Raw genomic sequence first — 22653 nt, 5'->3', positions numbered from 1 at the left:
TAAAAGTATTTCTGCTTACATGGACAAGATTTAAAGATATCAAAAGCAATATAGTCAAAATGATACATTTAATAAAACAATCTGTTCATATGTTTTAATTTAATTACTTTAATTCTTTAATTAAAATACCTGAATTTAATTGTAGTCTTAACTGGTGAAAATGTACTTTCTTTGGTCTTAAATGAAGAATGTTAGAAAGCCTAGAAGCTTTAGGGTATATCTATTATCTTTTTCAGAATGTATTAGAAAATGGAAATCTATGTTCATTAAATCAAGGAAGAAAGAAATGCAAGAGCAGAATGCCAGGATCATAACTTTTTCTTGTTTTACTAAGAAATTTTCTCTTCTTTATGCATCAATATATGTATTATTATTATACTGGAGTGCTTTGTAAATTCTCACGTACTTAAATTTCAAAAACTTTATGCACTATATACAGCTGACAGGAAATTTTACACCTAATATTATAAATGAGAACATCCATGTACAATACTCTGCACAGTGCCTGGTCAGAGTAAGTACTAATCACTGTTGGCTATATATTATTACTTAGGAGTACCCTCAAATCCTAAGGACATAAAAGATAATGATGATGTCACTCAGGAACAAACAGCAAGCAGTGTGTTAGAATCACTGGGTCAGCAGAGTCTTTTCCTGTCACTCAACTACTAAAGAAAGTAGAATCAGCAACCTTCCAGAAAGCCAAGGGATATACCCATTGTCTAAATGCTGTTTCTGAAATCATTACCAAAAAAAAAAATCATGAAGTACAAAAGTCTTAAGCCTAAAGCAATAAAAAAGAAACAGAAAAATCATAAAACAACAATTCATGTTTGTTAAATTTAGTCATCATTTCACTTTACACAGTTACCGTGGTTTAAATAGAAATGAAACAAAGACTGTTAGGGATAATTTCCTCTTTTTAGGATACCCTAAGCTTTTTCAAGATGACATTTAAAAATACTGTAGTAGTATTAAGAATGCATAGGTTTTGGGGCACCTGGCTGACTTAGTAGGAATAGCACACGACTCAGTCTCAGGGTTTTGAGTTGGAGCCCCATGTTGGGTGTAGAGATAAATAAATAAACTTAAAAAAAAAAAAAAAATGTGTAGGTTTTGTAGTTAGAGTGTTGAGTTTAAGTCCAGGTCTACAGTTAACAGCTGACTGACACAGCTAAATTACTTGAGCTCTCAGAGCCCCAGTATCCACAGGTACGGAATGAGGGCTGCCAGGCAAAGGTACTGTGAACTTCAATGAGATAAAACGCAGTGAGTCTGCAATAGTGCCCAGCACAAAGTAGGGGCTTTATAACAATAAACATCCATAGATCTATTAATTTTAATTCAGTTTTTATGAAGTTTATACTACTTTATATTAGATTAAGAAATCTGCTTACAACTGGTTATGAACTATCACTATGATCTATTTTGGTTAAGCTTTCTGTTCGTTTTTGGTCTCAAATCTTTTTTTTTTTTTAAAAGAAATAGAAGTCCTTATACTGATCTTATGTAATCATTTCAACCAACACTTGGGTGTCCTAGAATGCACAAAGTACATAAAGACAAAATTAGGTATATAACCAGTCCTCAATGAGTCTACTGTCTCATGGGAGATAAGAGATATAACTACTGATACAAGGTAGAGTGTGACAGGTGTCATAAGAAAGGTACCCCATAAAGTTCTACTGACATTTGGTGGGAAGAGGGTTTATCTTCAGTTTTGGAAGGAGGGTTAGTGAAAGACTGATGGGACAGTGTCTAAAATATGGGGAAGAGGAAAAGATGGAAGAGTGAACAAAGGCATTGTTCTTAGAACTGGAAAAAGCTAGATATATTGAACACCAAGCTGGGTATATGTAGGATGCATAAAGGAGATAGGGAAAGATATGGCTGGTAGGTAATTTAAGGTTTAGTTATGGAACTCCTTGATTCTCAGGCAGTAGAAAGTTATTTAGGGATATAAGAAGACTTGTGCATTAGAAAGATGAATTTCTACAAGATTTCTAAGAGATTTCAACATTCTATAGAAGCTAATCTCTGATGTTAATGAGAACAAACTGTTTAGACAAGTGTTATCTAAAATTGCAATATCAGAGATTATGGAAAGATGAGAAAATATTGATCCATGACTTAGTCTTTGTGGGAGTAGTATGGGGATCTATGAGGTATTATGTTGAGTAGGTACAATCTAAATCCTGGTCTGTATCATGTATTTGTTTTTTGTGGCCTCTAATTCTCCTGTTGTTTTCATGGTCTAGAAAGTCCAGACTAATAACAGAAAAAGCACAAGAGAGAGTAACAATTTAGAATTTGTGTCAGGTAGAGCTAGCCTAAAGAAGCAAATACTTGAGTAAATTGCTATATTTATAATAAATCAGTTCATATCTTCTTTAAATTTACTTAGTTGATTTTACCTGATATTGTATTGCTTATGAGTTTAAGATAAGGAGCAGTGAAAAATTAATTAAGGAGATGCAGAATCTAGTGTTTTCAAATAGTTCTCTATTTCAATTTTAGACTCAACTTATAGTAAATAATTCCTTGCATTGGCAATGTTTTATTTAAGCATGCATAAGAAAATCATCAAGAACTTTATTTCATGAGTTTGTTCAATGTGTACTGTTTCCTATATTACAGCCATTGTATACATAATATATTTGTGAATTTCAACCTTTATTGCAGCACATAGTAGCTTTCCATGGTTTGTACTGTGCACAACTGAAGTTGGAGGAAAACATGGATACTGAAAATAGTTAAGTCTTTAAGTAAGACTAAGGCAATGAGAAGGTATACATCAATGGTATTACTGAGTGATGAATGAGATTTTAATCAAATTCCTTTTACCAAATATACGTCCACATAGTTTGTTGGATTATTTCCAACAACTTGTGGGATTGCAAAACATTTGGTAGCAAAGACCACAGAATAGACAAATTATATTCTTTCTCCCACTTTCTGTTTCCAAAGCTGTTAGGTGGTGGTTTTTCCTTTGGTATTAGGATCTGTATTGACTGTAATACTGTACTAGAAATCAGTTTGTAGATAGAATTTCAGGAGGCAAATCTCTTGTTTTTGTTGACACTACAATTTATGGGTTCTTTCTTTTGATTCTTCTAGAATATGACTTTGATTCATTTGCATTTGTACAGATGGGATTTCTTTTTTTCTTTTTTATTATTGTTATGTTAACCACCATACATTTACATCATTAGTTTTTGATGTAGTGTTCTACGATTCATTGTTTGCGTATAACACCCAGGGCTCCATGCAGAACGTGCCCTCTTTAATACCCATCACCAGGCTAACCCATCCTCCCACCCCCCCTTCACAGATGGGATTTCTAATAGCTGAACAGCTGAATAATTTGGAAACTTCCTTACAGTTTCACAGACTTTCTGTATTTCATCATTCAGTCACTCAATTTTTATAATTATATCAAGAGGGTATATCAGTTATTGCTTACAGATATTCCACATCTTCCCACCCCTCCTTCCTTTCTCTCTTTCATTCTGGTGAAAGAAAATTAGCATCACTAGCCAAGTCCCCATCCTTATCTCTGTCAGCTTGGCTATTTCTATCAGATCTTTAGTTGATTAAGGTAAGGGAATGACTCCTCTTGCAAGAATTCATTCAGAGAAGAATGTTATGGATTTCCAGGAGGGCATAACAACTCTTTCCATTTTCTGTTATGAATTATGTATTTTGACACAAAATATACCTGATTAGTTAAGTATTGCTTAAACTGAAATTTTAGGTTGAACTATGAGTTTGACAATTTAAAATGTGATTAGTGGTTAGAATAAAATGATTTGGGACTAAAAATATTCTTTTAAGGATAATTACATGTGGATAAATGGAACATAACTGTACTTTGAAGATAATTTCAGAAAATATGTATGTAAGAAATGAGCATAAAGGATAAAATGTTTTTGACACTGGAAGATGTGACAATGATTGGCTCAAATGGAGAAATCTGAAAGGTTATAAATGAACATTATAGGAAGGCAATGTGCTTATGTGTTATAATAAATCATCTTCAGCAATAACATAATGTATGAATAATAATCTAATGTGAATATGAATTCATCAATATGAAGTTTATTACTACACATGCTTCTTTGCCCTCTGAGATGCTGTGCTGTCTGTATGACATACATTTTAACTGCTTATATTTGAGGCATATGATGATGATGAAGTGTGCATAGAAGGTAAGGGTTACTTATGTTTTTTTTCAGACATGTTAACAAATAGTAACCATAGAGGACTGAAGGGAAAATTATTTCCCTTTAGATTTAAATAGCAGGACTAATAAGTAATTTAAGGGGTAAAAAAATCTTATGTCTAATAATGTTATTATTCACAAATGACCAACAACTTACTAGTTCTTACAATTTTGCTACCATGCTATAATCTACTAAGTTTTCATCAAATTTTGTTGAGGGAATTTGGATCATCATTGCAGATCTCTGGCTAATTTACAAGACTAGTAAACAAAATCCTAGATCCCAAACCAGAGGAGTTTAGCTCCTAAAATTGTAATGATAAATGTAGTTTAATTTAATTTTTGTGATCTGTTACAGAAACTATTGGTTATTTAGAAAATGAATGAACACATAGATCAATGGAACAGAATCGAGAGCCCAGAAATGGACCCTCAACTCTATGGTCAACTCATCTTTGACAAAGCAGGAAAGAATGTCCAATGGAAAAAAGACAGTCTCTTCAACAAATGGTGTTGGGAAAATTGGACAGCCACATGCAGAAGAATGAAACTGGACCATTTCCTTACACCACATACAAAAATAGACTCAAAATGGATGAAGGACCTAAATGTGAGACAGGAGTCCATCAAAATCCTTGAGAAGAACACAGGCAGCAACCTCTTCGACCTCAGCCGCAGCAACCTCTTCCTAGACACATCGCCAAAGGCAAGGGAAGGAAGGGCAAAGATGAACTATTGGGACTTCATCAAGATAAAAAGCCTTTGCACAGCAAAGGAAACAGTCCACAAAACCAAGAGACAACCGACAGAATGGGAGAAAATATTTGCAAATGACATATTGGGCTAGTATCCAAAATCTATAAAGAACTTAACAAACTCAACATCCAAAGAATAAATAACCCAATCAAGATATGGGCAGAAGACATGAACAGACATTTTTCCAAAGAAGACATCCAAATGGCCAACAGACACATGAAAAAGTGCTCAACATCGCTCGGCATCAGGGAAATCCAAATCAAAACCTCAATGAGATACCACCTCACACCCGTCAGAATGGCTCAAATTAACAAGTCAGGAAACGAGAGATGTTGGCAGGGATGCAGAGAAAGGGGAACTCTCCTATATTGTTGGTGGGAATGCAAGCTGGTGCAACCCCTCTGGAAAACAGTATGGAGGTTCCTCAAAAAGTTGAAAATAGAGCTACCCTATAATCCAGCAACTGCACTACTGGGTATTTACTCCAAAGATACAAATGTAGGGATCCAAAGGGGTATGTGCACCCTGATATTTATAGCAGCAATGTCCACAACAGCCAAACTGTGGAAAGAGCCAAGATGTCCATAGACAGATGAATGGATAAAGAAGATGTGGTACACACACACACACACACACACACACACACACACACACACACAATGGAATATTATGCAGCCATCAAAAGGAATGAGATCTTGCCATTTGCAACGATGACGTGGATGGAACTGGAGGGTATTATGCTAAGTGAAATAAGTCAATCTGAGAAAGACATGTATCATATGATCTCACTGATAAGAGGAATTCTTAATCTCAGGAAACAAACTGAGGGTTGCTGGAGTGGTGGGAGGTGGGAGGGATGGGGTGGCTGGGTGATAGACAATGGGGAGGGTATGTGCTATGGTGAGCGCTGTGAATTGTGTAAGACTGTTGAATCACAGACTTGTGCCTCTGAAACAAATAATACATTATATATTAAAAAAAAGAAGAAGATAGTGGGAAGGGAAAAATGAAGGGGGGGAAATTGGAGGGGCAGACGAACCATGAGAGACTATGGACTCTGAGAAACAAACTGAGGGTTCTAGAGGGGGTGGGGTGGGGAGATGGGTTAGCTTCATGATGGGTATTAAGGAGGGCACATATTGAATGGAGCACTGGGTGTTATACACAAACAATGAATCATGGACCACTACATCAAAAACTAAGGATGTATGGTGATTAACATAACATAATAAAATAAAAAAATGCAAAAAAAAAAAGAAAATGAATGAGTACTCTGTAATGTAACTTTCTTAACAACATTTGGCTATTCAAACAGTGCTAGGTAGTGGAGAAAGATCACAGACAGAGTATTTGGTTAACAATGCTAAGATCCCTGGCAGCAAAAGTATGATTAGGGCAGGCCTTTTTTTGAATAATACTAAGGCACATTATTGTCTCTGGCTGTGGCTTTCAGACTTTTTTGACCACAGCCCACAATAAACCTACATTTTATGTTATCATGCAGTATGAACACACACATGTAAACACATAAAATAAAAGTTTCATGAAACAATACTTAACATTACTATCTGTGGTATACTCTGATATTTTCTATTGTTCTCTTTCATTCTATTAAATAAAAAGTCCTTGTCATAAGCCACACCAAATTAATTTCATGACCCACTAATAAGTACCGACCCTTAGCTACTTTATGAGAAAACCAGGGTTGCAGCTTCTGAAGTACATATATGTGGTCATTCTCTTTCTAGAGTATAAAGTTCTCTAGTGGGGCTAGATGGGTTGGAAGGTATGTATGGTTTAAGCAAGCAATATTTCTGTAGACTTCAACATGCTTAGCATTTAAACTAGGAATTTTCCTTTGAAATTTGGAGGGGGGTTTCATAAGAGCACTTCTTTTTTTAAAATAATTTTTTATTGTTATGTTAATCACCATACATTACATCATTAGTTTTTGATGTAGTGTTCCATGATTCATTGTTTGTGCATAACACCCAGTGCTTTAAGAGCACTTCTTGAATCAATCGAATTAAGTGCTACTTCCCTGTTTAGAACATATATTTATGCAAGAAATGTAGCACATGCGTGAAATATTTAAAATATTTATTATTATTATTTATTAATTTCTTAAAGGCAATATATGATCATGTAGTAAAATGAAAAATGAAAAAATATAGAGAGGAAAATCCCACAATCAAGACATAATCATGGTAACATTTCTATATGTCATTTTTGTTCTTATATTTTTCCTACACATAGGTACACTTATAAACAGACACAATTTGGATTACATATGCAGATGTACCTCACTCCCAAATGTTATACCATAAATATGTTTGTTTAATCAAAATTATTTAAAAATATGTCAGAGGCTGGAAATTATTATAAAATAGTATAGTTTATTAATTATTTTCCAAGATTACTAATACCTTTTAGTTTTATGATTTTTTGCCATAAAAATTTACATGCTCATTTGATTTATGCATTCAACTGCATTTATCTTTTCTGTAGGTATTTTCTCCTTTTCTTTTATGCCCACAAATTCCTTCCACAATTCAGGGAAAAAATTAATTACTCTTAAAAACTTAATTTAGTAAGAACAGACCCAGTGTTCCATTATTGTTTTGGGACAGACTAAAGGAAATCATGCTAAGGAAATATTCTTCCATTCACTTAAAAACAGCAATGGATACTGAGTATTACTGAATGAGTTGTTAGCACCTAGTAAGATATTCTACTAGGTGTCAATGCCTATTTGTAGTAGAGATTCATTAAATATATATTTTTGAATGAATCAACATTCACAGTTAAAAAACATTTTCACATCTAACTTTAAGAATATTTTAATAGCCTTTCATTTGTTGTAAAATTTATTTTTTAAAAATTAAATTTAAAAGAACTAAAAGTAGTAAGTAGTTAATGTACCTAGTAGGAAGTAAATCTCTTAATATCTTTCTTCCCCAAGATAAATGTTAATTTGATGAATATCCTTCTAGCTTTTTTCCTACGGAGTGAGAATTATTCATTTAACTGCAAAAAATATATGTACAAAGATCTTTACTGTTATATTGTTATATTATACTGAAAAAAAGAAAAATAACAGTGGCATGTCTAGAGTAGTTATTGTATCAATATACAAAATGATCCCCAAATAAATTACCTATATAAACAGACATGGAAAAATGTACACAATATATCATTGCATAAAAAAAAAAAAGAAAAGAGGAAGATGGGTCTTTAAACTTTTTTGATCTGTTGTTATGTTATGTTAATGAAGAGATTTCCCCCACTTTAAGCTATTAGTGCATTTGGACATAACTATCTACTTGATGATGTTAAGTAAGCAATTCTTTCAAAATACAGATGAATTAAAATTGTTGGTATTTTAGATAGCATTTTTCATTAATAATTGACCAGTGAGCTAAGTTTTTGGTTTTAGGTATGCTGGCCTTGCCTAAGTTATGCTTACTTCATTAAATAAGTAACTTCATCTTTTTTTCTTGTGTTCTGGAACACCTTACTTAGCACTGAAATTATCTACATCTGAAACTCAAAAATAATTAACTGATAAAAGATAAAATCAGCTGGTCCCAGAAACTTTTTTGTACAGTTTGATATGTACCTGAATTAAAACATAAATAAGTAATTTGTTCAAATTATCTTACCTTAAGTTTCCCTAACAATGGTATATTATTATTTTTTTAAAAAAGATTTTATTTATTTATTTGACAGAGAGAGAGGCACAAGCGAGAGAGGGAACACAGCAGGGGGACTGGGAGAAGCAGGCTCCCTGCTGAGCAGAGAGCTGGATGTGGGGCTTGATCCCAGGACCCTGGGATCATGACCTGAGGTGAAGGCAGATGCTTAACCTGGTTAATTGAGCCAGCCAGGCATCCCAACAATGGTGTATTAAAGTGTTTGATTTTAGTTGTGTTTGTCAATTTCTTCTTGAATTTAATTAAACAGCTTCTGTTTTATGGAATGTTTCTGTGCTGAAGCAGTATTATGATTGAGTCTTAAATGTGTACAATTAGCTAAAAAGGAAATTCACTCTGGTATGTTTATGTTAGGCCATTATATAAAATGAGAATGGCCATATAATGAATTGTTTCTTTCTTTTGTTCTCTTGGTGCATAAAAGTAGAGGAGTAACAGTAACTCTGTTTATATTTCTTCATGGTTAGGACTCTAGGAGTCTCAAAGAAGCCTATTAATATGTTAGGGTTCCTTTTCTTACTTAGAGAGTTGAAATTAGAACAGTTGTATTTACTGTGATTTGGACCTCATCTCCGTCAGCTAGCCATCTGTTAAAAGCAGACATCCTTTGTTTAGTCTTATTTCCTTTTTGTTTTGGTTGCATATCCCTTGATTATTTATTCAAATATATAACCAGAAGTTTTTCTTTATAATCACTTATTAAAAAACTTCTATGTAACATTCTAGCTTCTAGTCCACATATGAGAAAACTAGAATTAGTCTAGGTTGTAGATTGGATTCCTAATTTTTACTTCTAAGAATAGCTTTGTTAACTAATTTACCACTTCGCACTTTGCTCAAGATAACTCCAGTAATTTCTCCCAATCTCTCTGTCACTTCAACTGAAAAATAAGGATAATGATTTGGCTCCATCACAATAGGGATATATGAGGAATGAGTGTTAATACATTTGACATGAGGACCTTTTTGTAATCTACTGATGTGCAGGGACTATAACAGAAAAAGTGAAGATTTTATAAAGCATGTGAAAACATGATAATTTTTGTCATTCAGCTTACCTTGCCAATAGATTGATTAAAGGTGTATTTGTGCATTATAGACATTGTATCTAGTCTTACCTGAACCATTTTTCAGATATCCATTTGCATCTACAGTTGTGTACATGATATAAGGTCCAGGCTGATTTACTCCAAAGGGCTGCAATAAAAAAGGAATAGTAAAGCCTCGGAAAGTAAGTGAATCATTTGAAGTTTCAGGAAAATCTATTACAAATAAAGTAAAATGTTCTTATATATATAATTATTAACAGATGGCAGTTACTTAGAGAACATTTCCATAAATAGACAACTTGTTAACTATTTAAAAGAAAACCTCTGCTAGTAGAAACACTTTAAATGTGTACAATTAGCTTTAAATGATAAACATTTTAAATTATTTGTTAGTTGCATTTACATAGTTCATTAGTTTTATTATACATTTCTAAGATCTATTATCTCTTCTTTATTATATAAATGTGAATATTTTAAGCAAAATTTTCCTTACTACTTTTGGTTCTACCCAGAATAGAGCTATGAGAATTTTATTATGACATTTCTGTAGAATCTAGCATTGCTTTTCCGTTCTGGGATGGATTGGACATAGTTTACATTTTCCCAATAAATATCAAAATGAATAAAATCCACCCATAATAATTATAATGGAATGAAAAATATCAATGAGTCATTCCACCCATTTATTCTCTTGTACTAGACTTAGAGAAGACATTATTTTCCGGTTAAGGAAAAAATAATTGGCAGAGCTTAGTTACAATGGTGAGGTTTGTCTCCAATTTGTATATTGTTCCTTATTTCTGGAACATTCCTCACACATTGATACAGTGATTTATTCTCTTTAGATATAAAGGCTAATTAAATAGGGTTATAAAGAAACCAATGTCTGCAACGGGTATCTTAAGAAGAGGTGACAAAATGATCAAGAAATTCTTTGAACACTTCATAGAATTAAAAATTCTACTGTTCTCCCCAATAAAGTAGGGAAAAGTTAACAAAGACATGTAGATAGTCTAATCATGTGCTAGAAATGATTTTCCTCCAGGATGACAGGCAAGAAATTAAATTAATTTTGTTGATATGACAATTACCTGATTGATATTTTAAGAACATTAGAAGTCTATGGGCTTTTAGTGACCATGAGAAAACAGGTTGTTCTAAGAATGGAATTACTCAAGATATAACTGAATAAAGATTCATGAAGAATATCACACAAATTTATAATAAAAACAACCTTATCAATGAAGTATTTTTATGTAGAAAAAAGAATATTACACTTTATGTAGCATACTACTTCAGTAGAAGAATTACCAAGATTCCATATCTATATCTCTGTTTTGCAGATGGGCAAGAGAGAGCATTGTTCTTTAGATAGGAACAGTTTTAAAGCAAACCACAGATAGTTGCATAGACGTTACATGATGGAATTATATTCTTCATACAATTATTTTTTCCTTTACAGTTTTATCATTTATGCAAATATGTTAAAATATATTTGATTATGCCTATTTTAATTTTTATGTAAATGGAACCATACTGTATGTATCTTTCTGTGACTTGCTTTTTAAAATAGATTTTTTGAGACACATCCATGATTAAGCATGTAGCTGTATAGTTCATTTTCATTGCTAATAGAGTATGCCATTGTATGATTACAGCATAAATATTTGTCATTTTATTGCTGATTGACACTTGTTTCCATTTTTCTTTTGCCATGATAAACATGGCATTCTTATGTATGTCACCTGACGCACAAGTGCTAACATTTATCAGGAGTTAGGTACCCAGAGGCAGAACTGTAAAGTCAAAGGATATATATGTATGTATCTTCAAGTGTACTAGGTAGTGTCAATTTTTTAAAAAGTTTTTATTTAAGTTCCAATGAGTTAACATACAGTGTAGTATTAGTTTTCGGCATACGATATAGTGATTCAACACTTCCATACATCTCCCAGTGCTCATCATAAGAAGTATACTCCTTAATCCCTACCACCTATTTCAACCATCCCCCCCCCACCTTCCCTCTGGTAACCATCAGTTTGTTCTCTAGAGTTAAGACTCTGTTTCTTGATTTCTCTCTCTCCCCAACTCCCTTTTTTCTCTCTGCTTGTTTGTTTTGTTTCTTAAATTCCACATGAGTGAAATCATATGGTATTTATCTTTTTCTGACTTATCTCGCTTACCATAATACTCACTAGCTCCATCCATGTCATTGCAAATGGCAAGATTTCATTATTGACTGAGTAATACTCCAATGCATGTGTGTGTGTATATATATATACCATACTGACCCTCCCGCCCCCAAATATAGGGTTAGAATTAGAGCCAGGGTTAGGGGATGTGCCTGCTATCTTGCAGTTCAGAGACCTTCACATAGGGTTAGGTTTAGGGGTTAGGGGTTAAGTGTTAGGGTTAGGGGTAGGGTTAGGATTTGGGTTAGGCTATGTACCTGGCATTCTGCAGTTCAGCAACCTTTCCAGGGAATAAAACCCCAGGGTGAGAATAGACATGGAAATCATCTACCAACCTGAGGCAAGCAGGGGATTTGAGCCTCTAAATACTATTTGTTATTTGGGTGTTGAGTTGGTAAGTTCTTTATAGATTTTGGATACTAGCCCTTTCTCTGATGTCATTTGCAAATATTTTCTCCCATTCTGTCGGTTGTCTTTTGGTTTTGTGGACTGTTTCTTTTGCTGTGCAAAAGCTTTTTATCTTGATGAAATCTCAATAGTTCATTTTTGCCCTTGCTTCCCTTGCCTTTGGCGATGTTTCTAGGAAGAAGTTGCTGCGGCTGAGGTCGAAGAGGTTGCTGCCTGTGTTCTCCTTTAGGATTTTGATGGACTCCTGTCTCACGTTTAGGACTTTCAACCATTTGGAGTCTATTTTTGTGTGTGGTGTAAGGAAATGGTCCAGTTTCATTCTTCTGCATGTGGCTGTCCAATTTTCCCAACACCATTTGTTGAAGAGACTGTCTTTTTTCCACTGGACATTCTTTCCTGCTTTGTCAAAGATGAGTTGACCATAGAGTTGAGGGTCCATTTCTGGGCTCTCTATTCTGTTCCATTGATCTATGTGTCTGTTTTTGTGCCAGTACCATACTGTCTTGATGATGACAGCTTTGGAATAGAGCTGGAAGTCCGGAATTGTGATGCCGCCAGATTTGCTTTTCTTTTTCAACACTCCTCTGGCTATTCGGGGTCTCTTCTGGTTCCATACAAATTTTAGGATTATTTGTTCCATTTCTTTGAAAAAAGCGGATGGTATTTTATTGGGGATTGCATTGAATGTGTAGATTGCTCTAGGTAGCACTGACATCTTCACAATGTTGGTTCTTCTAAATCCATGAGCATGGAATGTTTTTCCATTTCTTTGTGTCTTCTTCAATTTCTTTCCTGAGTATTTTATAGTTTTCTGAGTACAGATCCTTTGCCTCTTTGGTTAAATTTATTCCTAGGTATCTTACGGTTTTGGGTGCAATTGTAAATGGGATCGACTCCTTGATTTGTCTCTCTTCTGTCTTGTTGGTGTAGAGGAATGCCACTGATTTCTGTGCATTGATTTTATATCCTGCTACTTTACTGAATTCCTGTGAGTTCTAGCAGTTTTGGGGTGGAGTCTTTTGGGTTTTCCACCTACAGTATCACATCATCTGCAAAGAGTGAGAGTTTGACTTCCTCTTTGCCGATTTGGATGCCTTTGATTTCTTTTTGTTGTCTGATTGCTGTGGCTAGGACTTCTAATACTATGTTGAATAGCAGTGGTGATAGTGGACATCCCTGCCGCTTTCCTGACCTTAGGGGAAAAGCTTCTCGGCTTTTCCCCATTGAGAATGATATTCACTGTAGGTTTTTCATAGATGGCTTTTATGATATTGAGGTATGTACCCTCTATCCCTATACTCTGAAGAGTTTTGATCAAGAAAGGATGCTGTACTTTGTCAAATGCTTTTTCTGCATCTATTGAGAGGATCATATGATTCTTGTTCTTTCTTTTGTTAATGTATTGTATCACGTTGATTGATTTGCAGATGTTGAACCAACCTTGTAGCCCAGGGATAAATCCCACTTGGTCATGGTGAATAATCCTTTTAATGTACTGTTGGATCCTATTGGCTAGTATTTTGGTGAGAATTTTTGCATCCATGTTCATCAAGGATATTGGTCTGTAATTCTCCTTTTTGATGGGGTCTTTGTCTGGTTTTGGGATCAAGGGAATGGTGGCCTCATAAAACGAGTTTGGAAGTTTTCCTTCCATTTCTATTTTTTGGAACAGTTTCAGGAGAATAGGTATTAATTCTTCTTTAAATGTCTGATAGAATTCCCCTGGGAAGCCATCTGGCCCTGGGCTTTTGTTTGTTGGGAGATTTTTGATGACTGCTTCAATTTCCTTAGTGGTTATAGGTCTGTTCAGGTTTTCTATGTCTTCCTGGTTCACTTTTGGTAGTTGATACATCTCTAGGAATGCAGCCATTTCCTCCAGGTTATCTAATTTGCTGGCATAGAGTTGCTCATAATATGTTCTTATAATTGTTTGTATTTCTTTGGTGTTGGTTGTGATCTCTCCTCTTTCATTCATGATTTTGTTGATTTGGGTCATTTCTCTTCTTTTTGATAAGTCTGGCCAGGGGTTTATCAGTCTTGTTAATTCTTTCAAAGAACGAGCTCCTAGTTTCGTTGATCTGTTCTACCATTCTTTTGGTTTCTAGTTCATTGATTTCTGCTCTGATCTTTTATTATTTCTCTTCTCCTGCTGGGTTTAGGCTTTATTTGCTGTTCTTTCTCCAGCTCCTTTAGGTGTAGGGTTAGGTTGTGTATTTGAGACCTTTCTTGTTTCTTGAGAAAGGCTTGTATTGCTATATACTTTCCTCTCAGGACTGCCTTTGCTGTATCCCAAAGATTTTGAACAGTTGTGTTTTCATTTTCTTTGGTTTCCATGAAGTTTTTTAATTCTTCTTTAATTTCCTCGTTGACCTCATTCATTCTTTAGTAGGATGCTCTTTAGCCTCCATGTATTTGAGTTCTTTCCAACTTTCCTCTTGTGATTGAGTTCTAGTTTCAAAGCATTGTTGTCTTAAAATATGCAGGGAATAATCCCAATCTTTTGGTACCAGTTGAGGCCTGATTTGTGACCTAGGATGTGATCAATTCTGGAGAATGTTCCATGGGCACTAGAGAAGAATGTGTATTCCGTTGCTCTGGGATGGAATGTTCTGAATATGTCTGTAAAGTCCATTTGGTCCAGTGTGTCATTTAAAGTCTTTATTTCCTTGTTGATCTTTTGCTTAGATGATCTGTCCATTTCAGTCAGGGGGGTGTTAAAGTCCCCCACTATTATTGTATTGTTGTCAATGTGTTTCTTCGCTTTTGTTATTAATTGCCTTATAAAATTGGCTGCTCCCATGTTAGGGGCATAGATATTTACAATTGTTAGACCTTCTTGTTGGATAGACCCTTTAAGTAGGATATAGGGTCCTTCTTCATCTCTTATTACAGTCTTTGTTTTAAAATCTAATTTGTCTGATAGAAGGATTGCCACCCCAGCTTTCTTTTGGTGTCCATTAGCATGGTAAATGGTTTTCCACCCCCTCACTTTTTTTTTTAAAGATTTTATTTATTTATTTGAGAGAGAGAATGAGAGAGAGAGAGAGAGAGCACATGTGACGGGGGAGGGTCAGAAGGAGAAGCAGACTCCCTGCTGAGCAGGGAGCCTGATGCGGGACTTGATCCCAGGACTCCAGGATCATGACTTGAGCTGAAGGCAGTCGCTTAACCAACTGAGCCACCCAGGCGCCCCACCACCCCCTCACTTTCAATGTGGGGGTGTCTTTGGGTCTAAAATGAGTCTCCTGCAGACAGCATATTGATGGGTCTTGTTTTTTAATCCAATGTCTCAGCCTGTGTCTTTTGATTGGGGCATTGAGCCCATTTACTTTCAGGGTAACTATTGAAAGGTATGAATTTAGTGTTATTGTATTGCCTATAGGTGACTGTTACTGTATATTGTCCGTGTTTCTTTATGATCTATGCTGCTTTTAGGCTCTCTCTTTGCTTAGAGGACCCCTTTCAATATTTCTTGTAGGGCTGGTTTCATGTTTGCAAATTCCTTTAGTTTTTGTTTGTCCTGGAAGCTTTTTATCTCTCCTTCTATTTTCAGTGATAGCCTAGCTGGATATAGTATTCTTGGCTGCATATTTTTCTCGTTTAGTGCTCTGAAGATATCATGCCAGTCCTTTCTGGCCTGCCAGGTCTCTGTGGATAGGTCTGTTGCCAATCTAATATTTCTACCATTGTAGGTTACATATCTCTTCTCCCAAGCTGCTTTCAGGATTTTCTCTTTGTCTCTGAGACTCGTAAGTTTTACTATTAGATGTGGGGGTGTTGACCTATTTTTATTGATTTTGAGAGGGGTTCTCTGTGCCTCCTGGATTTTGATGCCTGTTTCCTTCGTCACATTAGGGAAGTTCTCTGCTATTATTTGCTCCAATATACCTTCTGCCCCTCTCTCTCTTTCTTCTTCTTCTGGGATCCCAATTATTCTAATGTTGTTTCGTCTTATCGTATCTCTTATCTCTCGAATTCTGCCCTCGTGATCCTGTAGTTGTTTATCTCACTTTTTCTCAGCCTCTTTATTTTCCATCATTTGGTCTTCTATATCGCTTATTCTCTCTTCTGCATCATTTATCCTAGCCGTTAGTGCCCCCATTTTTGATTGTACCTCATTAATAGCCTTTTTGATTTCGACTTGGTTAGATTTTAGTTCTTTCATTTCTCCAGAAAGGGTTTCTCCAATAACTTCCACGCTTTTTTCAAGCCCAGCTAGTATCTTTAGAGTCATGATTCTGAACTCTAGGTCCGACATCGTACTAATGTCCGTACTGAGTAGGTCCCTGGCTGACGGTACTACCTCTTGTTCTTTTTGCTGAGGTGATTTTTTTTGTCTTGTCATTTTGTCCAGAGGAGAATAGATGAATGAGAGAACAAAATGCTAACAGGTTAACAACGTCCCTAGCAAATATACTGTATACAAATCAGAAAAGACCTGAAACCAGGGGACAAGAAAGGGAAAGAAAGAAAAGAGAAAGAGAAAAAAAAAAAGAAGATAAAAACAAAAACAGAACAATACAAAAAAAACAGAATATGATCAAATATGATCAGGCTAGTCCATAGATCAGTGCCACACACTAGATTTTGGGTGTATTTTGGTCTGTTAGAAAAAAGTGCTCCTAAAATTTTAAAGGAAGAAAGACTTATATATGTACAAAATAAGGGTTGATATAATGAAGGGATAGAAGATGATTGTAAAGATGAAAATTATAAAAGATTTTATAAAAGGAAATGATAAGATAAGAAGTTGTTTAAAAAAAGAAAGAAGATTTAAAAAAAAAGAAGAAAAAAAAGGGAGAGAATGTGATCAGGCAGGAGACTAGAACAAAGCCATACATAGTGATTTAGGGTATATTTTGATCTGTTAGAAGAAACTGTATCTTAAAATTTTAAAGAGAGAACAACTTATATATATATGCCAAAAATAAGGGTAACTACTATGAAGGGGTAAAATATGACTCTAAAAATGAAAAATAAAAAATATTTTTTTTTACAAAAGGGATTGATAAGATGTTGGCTGAAAAAGGGAAAAAGAAAAATTAAAAAAAAAAACAATTAAAAAACTTTGAAAAACTAATGAATCATTGTAAAAAAAGCCATGAATTCTATATGCAGTATTCCCCTAGCGCTGGAGTTCTCCTGTTCTCCTTGGTCGGTAAACTTGGTCTTGGCTTGCTGGCTGTTCGTGCTGATCTTCTGGGGGAGGGGCCTGTTGCCGTGGTTCTCAAGTAAAGCTAGATCAATTGATTTTAAAGTAATAGAGTAGGGGAGAATCATTTTGGAATGGTACAGTAAGGTCCTCAAAAATCTCCTTCATAAAAGCAATGAGAACATTGGCAAAAAAAATTGTCAAAATAAACTTTTTCAGGACTCTGGAAATCAAGAGAAGGTTTGCAAGAATCTGAGGAATATCTTTTCAAGAAAAGAACTGAATATCAGTAAGAATAATACACTTTGCTACATTTTAATTTGCCCTATTCCTATAACCTTTACTCTAGCATTGAAAATCAAGAGCTCTGCAACTAAGTTAGCCGTGATAATGAAAAGCCTAGCTTCTAATGGATGGTTTGGCAGAATAGGTTGGGAGTTCCCCAAAGCCCCATCCCCAGAGAACTGTAACTATTTGATGTGTCTGGCAGCTTCCTGACAAGCTCTATTCTCAGTATTTAACTTATTTGGCAAGACTGAGAGCTTGTTCTGTGTGGACAGCCTTATCAAACTGGAACATTTGTAAGAAACAATCACTAGCAATTGTTTATTTGATATCAGTTTGGGCTAATGAGAGGTTGAACAAATCTTAAAAGAAAAAATATGAATGAGATGTTCAAAGATGGGCCTTGAAAAACTCTGACACATTCCTGGAGATCTGGAAGGGCACACACATGTGCAACACTGTTTCCAGCCAAAAGACCCGAAAAGGCCATAATTTCTCATCTCATGTCTCATTAAGGAAACATCTATCCAATCAGATCTGACCATTAGGCTAACTTGAGTAGGGACTTCAACGGCTACACAAAATAGAGAATAGAGATTTTAAAGTATTAGTCCAGGAAAATTACCGAAAAAAAAAATGGCAGCAACAACAACAAACATGAACAACAACAAACCCAGGGGAGAGATTTCCAGGATTAACACATTATTATTATAAAATGTCTGTTTTTTAACAAAAAATTATGACACAAACAGGAAAGTTTGGTTCATACACAGGGAAAAAAAGGGGTCAATAGAAACTGTCCCCAAGGAAGCCTAGATATTTGACTTACTAGGCAGAGATTTTAAATCAGCTATTATAAATGTGTTCAAAGAACTAAAGGAAATCATGCCGAAAGAATCAAAGGGAATTATGAAAACAGTGTTTCACCAAAACAGAGTATCAATAAAGAGATAGAAATCACACAGAAAAAACAAATTCTAGGGGTGCCTGGGTGGCTGAATAATTAAGCATCTGCCTTCAGCTCAGGTCATGATCCCCGGGTCCTGAGATTGAGCCCTGCATTGGACTCCCTGCTCCACAGGAAGCCTGCTTCTCCCTCTCCCACTCCCCCTGCTGTGTTCCCTGTTTTGCTGTGTCTCTCTCTGTCAAATTAATAAAATCTTAAAAAAAAACCAAACAAACCGAATTCCAGAGTACAGTAACTGAAATGAAAAATTCACTAGAGAGGCTTGACAACAGATTTAAATTGGCAGAAGAAAGAATCAACAACATTGAAGGTATGTCAATTCAGATTCTCCAGTTTGAGGAAAAGAAGGATGAGGAAAGAACATTAAAAAAGAAAAAAGAAAAAAAAGAACAGAGCCTCAGTGACATATGAAGCACCCCAAGAACACCAAGAATAATAGGAGTCCCAGAGGAGAGGAGAGAGAGAAACTGGCAAAAAGAATGTGAAGCAATAATGGTTGAAACTGCCTGAATTAAACACATTAACTGCACATCCAAAAGTTGAACAAACTCCAAATAGGATGAACTTGAAGAGATCTACACCAGGATACATCATAGTCAAACCTCCCCAAACACATCATAGTCACACTGCTGAAAGTCAAAAAATTTTAAATGCAGCAAGAGATAACCCATTATATACAAGGGATTCTAGATAAGATAACAGCTGATTTCTCATCAGAAACCAAGGAGGCCAGAAGGCAGTAGGATGATATATTCAAAATGTGAAAGAAAAACACTGTCAGCCAAGAAGTCTAAAATCCAGCAAAACATATCCTTCAGGAATGAAAGGGAAATTAACACACTGTGAAGTAAAAACTGAGAGAATTGGTTATTAACACACCTAGCAGGAAATACTAAAGGGAGTTGTTCTGGCTGAACTGAAAGTCCACTAGACAGTAACTCAAATCCACACAAACAAAAAGTACTAGTAAAGGTAACTATAAGTAAATAAACACAGTGGCATAAATATATATTTCTTCGGTAGCTTTTTTTCCTATCTAAAACATGCATAAAACAATAATTAAAAAACCATGTTGTCAGGAACATAATACATGAAGATGTAATTTGTATGACAACAGAAGTGCAAAAGAGGGGGGTGTAAACTGATGTATACTGGAGTATAGTTTTTTTTATGCTATTGACATTAGGGTGGTATTGAACTGTTTCTAAGATAGAAACTAATTCTGAGAGAAACCACTAAGAAAATAACTTTAAAAAATAGAGTATAAGAGGGGCGCCTGGTTGGCTCAGTTGTTAAGCGTCTGTCTTCGGCTCAGGTCATGATCCCAGGGTTCTGGGATGGAGCTCTGCATTGGGCTCTCTGCTCAGCGGGAAGCCTGCTTCTCCCTCTCCCACTCCCCCTGCTTGTGTTCCCTCTTTCGCTGTCTCTTTCTGTCAAATAAATAAATAAAATCTTTAAAAAAAAAAGTATAAGACAGAAGGGAATTAAGATCGTATCCTAGAAAACATGTAACACAAAATAAAGCAGTAATGGTGGAACAGAGGAAAAAAAAAAGACATAAGACACAGAAAAAAATAGCAGACAGAAATCCTCCCTTATCAATAATTATATTAAATGTAAATGGATTAAAACAGTGTTATCACAAGGCAGAAATTAGCAGAATGGATAGAACAATATGATTTAACTATATGCTGCCTACAAAAGACATGCTTTAAATTCAAAGACAACAAATAGGTTGAAAGTAAAAGCATGGAAAAGATATACCATTAAAATAGCAACGAAATGACAGCTAGAGTGGCCTTACTAATATTAGACAAAAATTGTTACTAGATACAAAAAGGACATTTTATAATGATAAAAGGGTCAATCCATCAAGAAAACATAAGAATTATAAATGCACTTAACAAGAGAGTTCCAAAATACATGAAGAATTGATGGGAGGAAGAAATAATTCAACAATAATGTTTGGATACTATTATAATTATTAATATACCAGTTTCATTAATGTATAGAACAATGAGGCAGAAGATTAACAAGGAAATAGATGACTTAATCCTATATAGAACACTGCACCCACCTCCAGCAGAATGCATATTTTTATCAGGGGCACATCGAACATTCTGCAGGGGGAACCATATAGTAGACCATAAAACAAGCCTCAATAAACACAAGTTCACAAATGTGTGGAAGTTAAACAACAGACTACTAAATAACCAGTGGGTAATGTAACAGTAGGAAAAATTCCACATTATAAGTAACCTTTAAGTAATTGCCACTTGTTCAGTTTTGGTATAGTATCAATTATCTGAATATGAAATGAAACATTCCTGTTTTCTACTACACATCTGTGAGAGGTTAAATTTTTTTCATGAATTTCAACCAAAACAATAAAAAACTGAATGCAAAAAGAGACAGAAGAATCTTGTGTTCTATTATCCCAGATATTAGAGATTTGAAAAAAATGTAAAGCAATGCCACTCTTCACTAATTTTTTAATTTGGAAAATATATTTTCTCATAAAATATAGGTTATATTAACATATAATGGGTTTATTTTCATTTTTAAATGAATTAAAAACTAACAATTATTTGTTTTAATTTCAAATAGAGTAATATTGATAATTAATTCAAAGAAAAACTCTTTGGGGTCCTCAGACCAAGAAGTTTGAGAACCACTGCCTTATACTATATAAGTAATGAGTAATTAAATCCTACTTTGTCTTCCTCAGTTGAAATGATATGACTGATAACCTCTGCCTATGTCTTTTTGGTGTCTTACTCCATGTCATAGTGTTACACATGTTTCAGAGTTTTTTTTCCCCCCCAAAATAGTGCCATTTAGCATTTGTATAAATGTTCAGTACAAAATGTACTAAAAACGATCATGCTTACACTGACTGCCAAGACATCTGGAGTAACTTTTACCCTGTGTCTCTAATACAGTAGAGGTGCTAGGACTATTGCTATATCTTTTACATACTGGGTTATAATGCTGGTCCAAAGAAAATCTCAATTTGGGGAGTGCTTATTTGTATTATAATGGAATTTTCAATTTAAAAGGATTAAGAATTTCTGAAATAATGCCTCTAGTTCACAAAAGAATTTATGCACACATCTTAAATTCTTTTATTTTTTTTAAGATTTTTTATTTATTTATTTGACAGAGAGAGACACAGCAAGAGAGGGAACACAAGCAGGGGGAGTGGGAGAGGGAGAAGCAGGCTTCCCACTGAGCAGGAAGCCTGATGCAGGGCTCGAACCCAGGACCCTGGGATCATGACCTGAGCCGAAGGCAGATGCTTAATGACTGAGCCACCCAGGCGCCCCCACATCTTAAATTCTTTATGTGAAACCTGAAAAGTTAATCTGCCAGGAGTCCAAATTATGGGAATATTAATCAGCAGTGATGATAACACAAATGTGAGTTTCATATTAATTTCTTTCTCACACTCCTATGGAAATAGATTTTTGTTGTGCTATGGACTGAATGTTTGTCTCCACCCAAAATTTCTGTGTTGAAGCCTCAATCCCTAATGTGATTATATTTGGAAGGTAATTAGGGTTAGACAGGTCATGAAGGTGGAAGCCTTCAGACACCAAAGAGCTTGATCTTGCTCTGTCTCCATGTGCTTGAACCTAGGAAAAGCCATATAAGAACAAGCAAGAAGGTGACCCCTGGTAAGCCAAGAAGACAGCCTTCATCAGAACCTGACCATATTGGTGAGCAAAATTATTTTGATTAAAGCCAGAAATATTTATCAAATTCTTTACTGTATTATAGGATTCTAAAGCTACATGAATAATTTATTTGCAAGAATGTATGTTTGAAATGAAATTCTACTTCTGAGTGTACACAATTACTGTGTAAGACAAAGCTGGCCTACAGTAAATCCCTTTTCTAAAAGTCCAG

At 35.0% G+C, this 22653-nt stretch overlaps 1 protein-coding gene across 1 annotated transcript in view; it reads right to left on the bottom strand.

The window, feature by feature from the left end:
* Positions 1-22653, bottom strand: part of ITFG1 (integrin alpha FG-GAP repeat containing 1) — a 332983-nt gene that overhangs the window by 45513 nt on the left and 264817 nt on the right. Inside the window, exon 14 of the mRNA XM_025852344.2 lies at positions 9810-9888. Coding sequence (XP_025708129.1) covers positions 9810-9888 — 79 coding nt within the window. The remainder of the gene's footprint in view (positions 1-9809; positions 9889-22653) is intronic.

Source organism: Callorhinus ursinus, unplaced genomic scaffold (assembly GCF_003265705.2).
Source record: "Callorhinus ursinus isolate GAN/ISIS: 27379988/994484 unplaced genomic scaffold, GSC_fseal_2.0 scaffold56, whole genome shotgun sequence".
Lineage (NCBI taxonomy): Eukaryota > Metazoa > Chordata > Mammalia > Carnivora > Otariidae > Callorhinus > Callorhinus ursinus.
The sequence above is the reverse complement of the archived record's forward strand: the minus strand, read 5'-3'. Positions and strand labels throughout refer to the sequence as shown.